The 11,903-nt window shown below is 39.9% G+C and overlaps 1 protein-coding gene across 1 annotated transcript; it reads right to left on the reverse strand.

The window, feature by feature from the left end:
- Window positions 1–6,096: 6,096 nt before the first annotated feature.
- Window positions 6,097–6,795, reverse strand: LOC138359421 (MARCO-like protein). Its single transcript, XM_069318557.1, has one exon. The coding sequence runs from the start codon at window positions 6,793–6,795 to the stop codon at window positions 6,097–6,099; it is 699 nt and encodes a 232-aa protein (XP_069174658.1).
- Window positions 6,796–11,903: the final 5,108 nt, after the last annotated feature.

Raw genomic sequence — 11,903 nt, forward strand, 5'->3', positions numbered from 1 at the left:
ACATACACACGTCGTCACAAGTTCACATAAACCTACACTCATTCGCACACACATACACACACACACACACACACACAAACATAACACGATCGCGTACACATACAAACATACACCACACGCAACAAACGTACGCACACAGAAGCAGGTATTCAAGTAAGGAACAGTAGACCGAGGGGAGATATATACGGAAAATGGAGACACAGATGAGTCACAGAGTGACTTATCTGTGACCTACATAAGAAACCTACAAGGAAGTTGTCAACACAAATCAGTACACAGCTTGAAATATATATGTGAAAAAAGGTGAAAAGTCATTACAATGATTTACTGGTCCAAAGGCAGGGCTTAAGAGCAAGCGCTTAACCCTACAACCACATATAGGTGAGTACATACACATATCATAAAATATGATATGTGTATGTATCATAAAATATGATATGTGTAAAATATGATATGTGTATACACACCCAATACACATAACAAACTAATGAATAAGCCAAGCGACACTACAGGAAAAACGAAACATAGGAGACATGATCACGACTTACCAAGTATCTAGTAGAATCACCCAGGCAGAGACTGACTTGGTCACTCAAGGGTAACCTGCAGACAGAGATGGGTAAAATGATATCATTAATTTAGTTTTCCCAATTTTTATAATATTGTCAAAATCGAAATAATATTATTGCATATAGGACCTTCAATACAATAATTACTTGCAGTTATTTTCTTTTCAAAAATTCAATTATTTAATATTAAATTGCTACAATGTTTATATTATAATAAAAAAAGGCAGACAGCAAATGTTCTTTAAATAAACTACTCAAAGTACAATAGGCCATTAAGATCAGTATGTTGACCAGACCACACACTAGAAGGTGAAGGGACGACGACGTTTCGGTCCGTCCTGGACCATTCTCAAGTCGATTGACCATTCTCTCAATCGACTTGAGAATGGTCCAGGACGGACCGAAACGTCGTCGTCCCTTCACCTTCTAGTGTGTGGTCTGGTCAACATACTTCAGCCACGTTATTGTGACTCCTCGACTTAAAATCAGTACTTCAATAAATATGTTGGCCCAGGTAAGGAGATAAGGCGAGCTTAGATAAGGTCTATATCTTTATCTTTTACTATTTTACAGTTTCACTTATCTTGCAGATAGATAGAGATACTGTGTATCCAGACGAAGCATCATAACATGGGATATCAATAAGAAAATCTGTTGAAGTAGAACGGGGATCGAACCCTACAGACATTGGAATGAACTTCATTTAGCTAAACAAGTGAAACATTCTTGTGAAACCAGATATATATAATATAAAATATACATGTCACCAATACTTTATACCAGACGAGGTTCAAGAAATGATGCAGAACAGATGCGATACCTACACATAAAAGTAAATACATAGTTACATATAGTGATAAATGTTTGAATAACCCCTCTGGGATCTCTCGATGATAACATTACCCACTAAAAGGCTCTCTAGCTGCACCCCAACCTTAATCTTGTTCATTTACCCTCAACATAACATTGAGGTAGATCTACTCACTTACCCTAAACTCTCCATTTAATGTAACATTCTCAGTTCCTCTTCCCTAAAAGCCCAGTTTTACGGACGTACCTGTTGCAGCAACGAGCTTCTCTCACCATTTATATACGCGGAAAATGCTATAACTTTCATGTATAACAGCCTAGAACTGTGTAAAACAACGGAGAATCGTGAAAGAACATTTTGCATAAGGCGGAGTGACTGGCTGGCTGACTCTATACTGTTGTATCTGGCTGCCTGAATAGTGTTCTATCTGGCTGCCTGAATAGTGTTGTATCGGGCTGGCTGTCTGTATATTGTGTTGTATCTGGCTCGCTGTGTAGTGTTCTGTCTGGCTGCCTGAATAGTGTTGTATCTGGCTGCCTGAATAGTGTTCTATCTGGCTGCCTGAATAGTGTTGTATCTGGCTGCCTGAATAGTGTTCTATCTGGCTGCCTGAATAGTGTTCTATCTGGCTGCCTGAATAGTGTTGTATCTGGCTGCCTGAATAGTGTTCTATCTGGCTGCCTGAATAGTGTTGTATCTGGCTGCCTGAATAGTGTTGTATCTGGCTGGCTGTCTGTATATTGTGTTCTATCTGGCTGCCTGAATAGTGTTGTATCTGGCTGCCTGAATAGTGTTCTATCTGGCTGCCTGAATAGTGTTCTATCTGGCTGCCTGAATAGTGTTCTATCTGGCTGCCTGAATAGTGTTCTATCTGGCTGCCTGAATAGTGTTGTATCTGGCTGCCTGAATAGTGTTGTATCTGGCTGGCTGAATAGTGTTGTATCTGGCTGCCTGAATAGTGTTGTATCTGGCTGCCTGAATAGTGTTGTATCTGGCTGGCTGTCTGTATATTGTGTTCTATCTGGCTGCTTGAATAGTGTTCTATCTGGCTGCCTGAATAGTGTAGTATCTGGCTGGCTGTCTGTATATTGTGTTCTATATGGCTGGCTGTGTGTATAGTGTTCTATCTGGCTGCCTGAACAGTGTTCTATCTGGCTGCCTGAATAGTTTAGTGTCTGGCTGGCTGTCTGTATATTGTGTTCTATCTGGCTAACTGACTGTATAGTGTTTTATCTGCTTTGCTGGGTGGTAGCCTAGCCTTACAGTTAGCAGACTGGCAAGCTGGCTAGCTAATATACAAAATGGCTAACTAGCAGACTGGATAGATAGCTGGAAGGCTGCTAAAATAGGATGATGGCTAGCATACTGACTGACTGATTGGCTGCCTAACCTACAGTCAATCTAGCTGGTCGATTTGATGATTAGTTCGGTTGATTATGAACTGGATTGGTGACTGGCTGGGTTATGGTTGTGAGTGGTAGGTGGGTAAGGTGACTGGTAGAGGGTGGTGGGTGTAGAGGGTGGGTGTGGAGGGTGGGTGTGGGTGTTTGAAGGCTGGGTTGACTACAGGTCGCTTGGGAAAAGCGAGTCAGTACGCGTGTAGTCTGCGGGAGAGACACACCACGTTTCACTACCTCTCTCGCTCCGCGCCTGGCCCCCTCGTTCTCTCACAAACACATACAGCTCATCTATACAGCTCGTGAAGAATAACGTTTAAGTGGTGTCCTAGCAACATATCAATGAAAGGATATGTACTGTGTTGCAAAGAATGACTCAAAAAAGTGCAGTTGAAAACGAGATAAAAGTAACAGCCTGTCTTGAAGACTTAATCAAGTCATAACTGAACCCAAGTGAAGGAAGGGATATATGGTGTATATAAACGACTATATGAAGGAATATGTGAGTCAAGGACTCATATATTATTTGATGTATAATCAAAATTTCGTGAAGAAATTCAATCTGATTTTCACGCGCAAACTTTCCCACTCTTAAAGAATTAATCTAGTGACCATCATTGCTAGTGTTATACGCTATAATAACTTATATGACCATTTAATTAACGTATTAAATATCAGCGTCTTGGGATGAGCCCGACTCGCCTGAGCCTTAAGTGCTTACTAAATCACTTTTTTTAATTAGAAACGTCTATAAGTTTTACTTGGTGGGAGTAAGTATCATGCATTAAACTTACCAAGTTAGCAGTGCTTATAGTTAAGAGATCTTAGTAAACATTGCTTCTAATATACCTATTAGATTATAATCTCATTATATACATAATGAACTTACAAGAACGCGATGAGTCTATGAATAATGAGGCTGTACGATGGGATCGAACCCCCGCTTGTGAACCCCAGAGACAATATATAATAGGGTTCAGACCCATATATATATATATATATATATATATATATATATATATATATATATATATATATATATATATATATATATATATATATATATATATATATATATATATATATATATATATATGCCGTACCTAGTAGCCAGAACGCACTTCTTTGCCTACTATGTAAGGCCCGATTTGCCTAATAAGCCAAGTTTTCATGAAATAATTGTTTTTCGACTACCTAACCTACCTAACCTAACCTAACCTAACTTTTTCGGCTACCTAACCTAACCTAACCTATAAAGATAGGTTAGGTTAGGTTAGGTAGGGTTGGTTAGGTTCGGTCATATATCTACGTTAATTTTAAGTCAAATAAAAAAAAATTGACCTCATACATAATAAAATGGGTAGCTTTATCATTTCATAAGAAAAAAATTACAGAAAATATATTAATTCAGGAACACTTGGCTTATTAGGCAAATCGGGCCTTGCATAGTAGGCTGAGAAGTGCGTTCTGGCTACTAGGTACGACATATATATATATATATATATATATATATATATATATATATATATATATATATATATATTTCTTACTGTGATTCAGAAACATGAAAAGTGATTTAAGTATTAATTCACTTTTGATCATATTCAATTAGTTCACTAATTTGACACCCTTAAGTGCTTCAGAAGCTACAATTCCTATATTCATATAGGAAATATATTTTCCTATACAAATATCAAACTACAAAGTTAACAAATAATTGCAAATTTGTGCAATTTATCACGTTATCATTTTGAATGAAGCAAATCCTTCAAAGGGATTAATTCACATACAACCAGGTCACTGGAGGGATTAATTAATGCACACGTTTGCAAGTCACTCGATGGATTAGAGCATATATGGACTGCTGTCTCATTGGATTAATGCACATTCCAACATTCGAGGGATTACTGCGCATACCAAAACCACTCGATGCAAATTCCATTAAATCCCCTCAAGGAATTACTGCATACGAATAACCCTCCAGGGATTTATACAAATTTCAACGAATTCCTCGAAGGATTACTACATTTACTAGAATCCTATATGGATTATTTCACATTCCAACAGATTCCTTGAGGGGATTACTTCGGATCGCAGACCCCTTGATGGATTAATGCACAATCCACCATTTTCCTCGATGGATTTATGCACAATCCACCATTATCCTCGATGGATTAATGCACAATCCACCATATTCCTCGATGGATTAATGCACAATCCACCATATTCCTCGATGGATTAAAGCACAATCCACCATATTCCTCGATGGATTAATGAACAATCCACCATATTCCTCGATGGATTAATGCACAATCCACCATATTCCTCGATGGATTAATGCACAATCCACTATATTCCTCGATGGATTAATGCACAATCCACCATATTCCTCGATGGATTTATGCACAATCCACCATTTTTCTCGATGGATTAATGCACAATCCACCATATTCCTCGATGGATTAATACACAATCCACCATATTCCTCGATGGATTAATACACAATCCATCATAGTCCGCGATGGATTAATGCTCAATCCACCATTTTCTTCGATGGATTAATACACAATCCACCTTTCTCGTCGATGGATTAATGCACAATCCACGATATTCCTCGATGGATTAATGCACAATCCACCATTATCCTCTATGGATTAATGCATAATCCACCATATTCCTCAATGAATTAATGCACAATCCACCATTATCCTCGATGGATTAATGCTCAATCCACCATATTCCTCGAGAGAGTAATGCACAATCCATTATCCTCTATGGATTAATGCATAATCCACCATATTCCTCAATGGATTAATGCACAATCCACCATTATCCTCAATGGATTAATGCACAATCCACCATTATCCTCGATGGATTAATGCTCAATCCACCATATTCCTCGAGAGAGTAATACACAATCCACCCTATTTCTTGTCTGAGAAAAACAGAATATCAAGTTGAACAAAAAATAACTTATTAATTTTGCAACTGAACGAAGACTGTTCTGCAATGATAAAGAACTGTTTAGTTACTACTAAACGAGCCTACTTCTGATCCCCGACTAATGGTCTCTCTTGAGTGAAAATTTGGAAAATTTAGATTTTCTAGATTGTGAAAATTTGGCAAACTATGCAATATGGGCAACGAATGAGCGTAATCTTTTATCACTGTTAATTCATGGTTTTCGGTGATTATTGCGTGTTGAGGAAGGCATTTGTGATCGTTTCATTTGAGTGTTTAACGACCTCGTTTTGGCCCAATAACCTCTGACCTCAAGTCGTGACCCCGAGTGGTTTGTGAAATCTTGATATGTGTGTCTTTAGAGTTTAATTTGACTTGAGAGGCCTGTGAATTCATCTTGATTGGAGAGTCCTGTGAATTCGCCTTGATTGGAGAGGCCTGTGAATTCGTCTTGATTGGAGAAGCCTGTGAATTCATCTTGATTGGAGAGACCTGTGAATTCGTCTTGATTGGAGAGGCCTGTGAATTCATCTTGATTGAAGAGGTCTGTGAATTCGTCTTGATTGGAGAGGCCTGTGAATTCGTCTTGATTGGAGAGGCCTGTGAATTCGCCTTGATTGGAGAGGCCTGTGAATTCGCCTTGATTGGAGAGGCCTGTGAATTCGCCTTGATTGGAGAGGCCTGTGAATTCATCTTGATTGAAGAGTCCTGTGAATTCGTCTTGATTGGGAAAGCCTGTGAATTCATCTTGATTGGAGAAGCCTATGAATTCATCTTGATTGGAAAGACCTGTGAATTCGTCTTGATTGGAGACCTGTGAATTCGTCTTGACCTGAGGGCCTTGTGACCTCATTTGACCTAACTGCCCAATGACCTTGTTTTGAGTTCCGAGGGCGGCTGTAATCCTAAATTCCAGCCGAGTGACATAATGAACCACTGTTAATGACCCTGACGAGTCCCCACCAGAAGTGTCACTCATGAGTGACCTGAGTGCACCCATGGGATTACCAGAGCTCACGCTAAGAGTGAAGATGTGGAGGCTGGCGGCCATGAGCATCCTCACAGCCGTGTGTGTCAGCGTGGAGATGAAGAGAAGTAAGTACCCGCGCCTGGTAATTCTGTCTGTGTCTTTTATGTTTATTTTCGTATATCTGTGTCTGTTTTAAGCATTAAGAAGCAGCAGCATCTTAATGCTTATTGCTTTTTTTCTCGGTATTGAATGATGCTGCATCGTGCAAATTTTATCTTGCTAGGATGATAAGCCGGAGGGATTGGAGGGGTGCGGAGAGAGATTTACGATTTGCTATCGTAATCTCATGTGTACAGATACGATTTGTAGTGCTCTCAAAAGACAATAATGCTTGGCTATCTCGGCGGATAAGCTTGGATAGCCATGTATTATAGCCCATGTATGATAGCCATTGTTATGTGTGGCCAGTGATGCTCTCTCTCTCTCTCTCTCTCTCTCTCTCTCTCTCTCTCTCTCTCTCTCTCTCTCTCTCTCTCTCTCTCTCTCTCTCTCTCTCTTCTCTCTCTCTCTCTCTCTCTCTCTCTCTCTCTCTCTCTCTCTCTCTCTCTCTCTCTCTCTCTCTCTCTCTCTCTCTCTCTCTCTCTCTCTCTCTCTCTCTCTTTCTGTCTCTCTCTCTCTCTCTCTCACACACACACACACACACACACACACACACACACACACATACATACTCCTGGAGTATGCGGCCCCAGCATGGAGCCCGTACATTGTAAAGCACAAGACGAAGCTGGAAAAAGTTCAGAGGTATGCCACTAGACTAGTCCCAGAACTAAGAGGCATGAGTTACCAAAAGTTAAGGGAGACATGATCACCACCCATAAAATTCTCAGAGGAATTGACAGGGGTAGATAAAGATAAATTCCTTAGCACGGGTGATACGCGAACAAAAAGATACAAGTGGAAACTTAGCACCGAAATGAGCCACAGAGACGTTAGAATAGAAGTTAACAGATGGAATGCATTAGGAAGTGATGTGGTGGAGGCTGACTCCATACGCAGTTTCAAATGTAGATATGACAGAGCCCAGTAAGCTCACGAATCTGTACATCAGTTCATTGACGGTTGAAAGACGGGACCAAAGAGCCAGAGCTCAAGCCCTGCAAGCAAAACTAGGTGAGTACACTCTTCACACACACACACACACACACACTCTCTCTTTCACTCTCTTTCTTTCATTCTCCCGTTCACTCTCACACTCTCTCTTTCACTCTCACGTGAATTCCGAACTAATTCCCCTGCTTGTGTTTGCGAGTCTCCTACTGATCCCATTTTATCGCCCATGTCTAGACTTTATCCCCTCCAGCTGCTTTTTTTGGACGTTACTCAATCTTTTCTGCGTTCGAAATGTCCATGTAATCCTCTCCTCACCTGTTCTTATCACCCATGTTATGCCTCCTCTCTTTACTCTATCTTTCCTTACCTCCTCTCATTTCTCTTGCATTGTTGCTTCTGTTTCTTAACGTGTTCGACTCCCCCCCCCCTTGCCTTGTTCTTAACCTTTGATTGGCTGCACTTAAGCTGATATCTTGAATTATTAATTAAGGAGAAAGCCTTTGATAGGTTTTAGGTGAGGTTATAGCAGCTACAAGGACGTCTCGTGCTTCCTACTGCTTGATACTGCTTGATTCTGCTTCCTACTGCTTGATACTGCTTGATTCTGCTTCCTACTGCTTGATTCTGCTTCCTAGTGCTTAATTCTGCTTTCTATTGCTTGATTCTGCTTTCTATTGCTTGATTCTGCTTCCTAGTGCTTGATTCTGCTTCCTTGTGCTTGATTCTGCTTCCTACTGCTTGATTCTGCTTTCTATTGCTTGATTCTGCTTTCTATTGCTTGATTCTGCTTCCTAGTGCTTGATTCTGCTTCCTACTGCTTGATTCTGCTTCCTACTGCTTGATTCTGCTTTTTATTGCTTGATTCTGCTTCCTAGTGCTTGAGTCTGCTTCCTTGTGCTTGATTCTGCTTCCTAGTGCTTGATTCTGCTTCCTACTGCTTGATTCTGCTTCCTACTGCTTGATTCTGCTTCCTAGTGCTTGATTCTGCTTCCTACTGCATGTCTGCTCAACATTATTCAAGTGTTCGTATAACACCGTGTACTGGAAGAGCAGACACACATACATATTATACTGACAGAAATGCATTACACATGTACTTAAGATATACATATATATGTATATAGTATACATTCACTTATAAACAGACATACACACATTAAACAACCAACAGCTGGGTCATCTATCCAGAGGAGGGGTTAAGCTAGTGTGAGTCTATTCCATATGGAAGGTTAGGTTAGGTTAGGTTAGGTTAGGTTGAGATGAAGATGAGCTTCAGGGATAGGAGGCTGAAGTGATTGGGGAGGCTGCTTCACTCTATCCTCAAATCCAGCGCCTTCAACTCATAGCTGTGTTATGACTTGATAAGGCACTCTAGGTGCTGTGTTATGACTTGATAAGGCACTCTAGGTGCTGTGTTATGATTCAATAAGGCACTCTAGGTGCTGTGTTATGATTCAATAAGGCACTCTAGGTGCTGTGTTATGACTCAATAAGGCACTCTAGGTGCTGTGTTATGACTCAATAAAGCACTCTAGATACTTTGTCACACTCAATAAAGCCCTCTAGATACTGTGTCACACTCAATAAAGCACTCTAGATACTGTGTCACACTCAATAAAGCACTCTAGATACTGTGTCACACTCAATAAAGCACTCTAGATGCTGTGTCACACTCAATAAAGCACTCTAGGTGCTGTGTTATGATTCAATAAGGCACTCTAGGTGCTGTGTTATGACTCAATAAGGCACTCTAGGTGCTGTGTTATGACTCAATAAAGCACTCTAGATACTGTGTCACACTCAATAAAGCACTCTAGATACTGTGTCACACTCAATAAAGCACTCTAGATACTGTGTCACACTCAATAAAGCACTCTAGATACTGTGTCACACTCAATAAAGCACTCTAGATACTGTGTCACACTCAATAAGTGTCCAGAATGGTCCTACAATTCCCCCCCACATTCATTTTGAAGTGTTGGGTTATTCATCACTATATCTTCCCTTGCCATTGATTCAGATTCAGATTCAGATTCAGATGTTTATTCAGGTAAGGTATATACATACAAGTGATGTTACATTAATGGATTGATATATAGATAGAGCTAGTACATACAATGCCTAAAGCCACTATTACGCAATGCGTTTCGGGCAAAAGACATTGGACAGCAACTAACAGCCATTGGACAGCAACTAACAAAGCATCAGTCAATATGATGAAGCAATGAAGTACAAACACGGGCTAACAATTCAACAAATTGCAAATTGAAGATTAAAACAAGAGTAGTTATCGTGGTAATTGAGATATCCGTTTTGGACGGTGAACTCCGGATTAGTGAAGGTTACAGGCCGGATACTGGATTTAGCACTGAAGCGGTGACTGGATTTGGTGTAGGATAGCGGTGTAGATGTATTCAGTGTAGGATAGCGGGGTAGATGTATTAAGTGTAGGATAGCGGGGTAGATGTATTAAGTGTAGGATAGCGGGGTAGATGTATTTAGTGTAGTGGTGTAGATGTATTCAGTGTAGGATAGCGGGGTAGATGTATTAAGTGTAGGATAGCGGGGTAGATGTATTTAGTGTAGTGGTGTAGATGTATTCAGTGTAGGATAGCGGGGTAGATGTATTTGGTGTAGGATAGCGGTGTAGATGTATTTAGTGTAGGATAGCGGGGTAGATGTATTTAGTGTAGTGGTGTAGATGTATTTGCTGTAGGATAGCGGTGTAGATGTATTTAGTGTAGGATAGCGGTGTAAATGTATTTAGTGTAGGATAGCGGTGTAGATGCATTCAGTGTAGGATAGTGGTGTAGATGTATTCAGTGTAGGATAGTGGTGTAGATGCATTCAGTGTAGGATAGCGGGGTAGATGTATTTAGTGTAGTGGTGTAGATGTATTCAGTGTAGGATAGCGGGGTAGATGTATTTGGTGTAGGATAGCGGTGTAGATGCATTCAGTGTAGGATAGTGGTGTAGATGTATTCAGTGTAGGATAGTGGTGTAGATGTATTAAGTGTAGGATAGCGGGGTAGATGTATTTAGTGTAGTGGTGTAGATGTATTCAGTGTAGGATAGCGGGGTAGATGTATTTGGTGTAGGATAGCGGTGTAGATGTATTAAGTGTAGGATAGCGGTGTAGATGCATTTAGTGTAGTGGTGTAGATGTATTTAGTGTAGGATAGTTGTGTAGATGTATTTAGTGTAGGATAGCGGGGTAGATGTATTTAGTGTAGTGGTGTAGATGTATTCAGTGTAGGATAGTGGTGTAGATGCATTCAGTGTAGGATAGTGGTGTAGATGCATTCAGTGTAGGATAGTGGTGTAGATGCATTCAGTGTAGGATAGTGGTGTAGATGCATTCAGTGTAGATAACGCTTTAAATGTATTCAGTATAGATAAGACTGTGGATGTATTTAGTGTAGGATAACGCTGTAAATATATTCAATTTACAAAAAAATTGAACTCGTATATTTATTTTTTTACTCAAACTGTTGACAGTAAAGTAAATTGTTTACAAACAATCCTCCTCAATACACTTTGAGACCGAAATATAACAAAACTTAATAAAAGTCTTCAAATAAAACAGTTTAATGAAAAAACAGCAAAATAAAACACAGTTAAAGCAAACAAAAGCTAAATGAAACAGCTGCTTGTGACAGATTTTAATACCGAGTGGACGACTTGATGTTAACTTTATTAACTATGAAAAAGCAAGTTATATTAACTTCATTAATATGAAAAATGTATTTGAGAAAGTCATTAAGTGTTACAGGGATGGAGTGAGATGATTGAAGCATGTGTGTGTTTTTGAGAGGTTGATGTTAAACTGTTCTTAGCTAGTTGTGCTTGCGGGGGTTGAGCTCTGGCTCTTTGGTCCCGCCTCTCAATGGTTAATCAACTGGTGTACAGGTTCCTGAGTCTAATGGGCTCTATCTGTCTCTATCCTGACAGCCTACTGTCTGAGCCTACTGTCTCTATCTCTCTTTGTCTGTCTGTCTGACTGACTCTCTCTCTCTCTCTCTCTCTCTCTCCGTCTCTCTCTCTCCGTCTCTCTCTTAATGGGTGGCTTAATCTTTATCAAT

Source organism: Procambarus clarkii, chromosome 90 (genome assembly GCF_040958095.1).
Source record: "Procambarus clarkii isolate CNS0578487 chromosome 90, FALCON_Pclarkii_2.0, whole genome shotgun sequence".
NCBI lineage: Eukaryota > Metazoa > Arthropoda > Malacostraca > Decapoda > Cambaridae > Procambarus > Procambarus clarkii.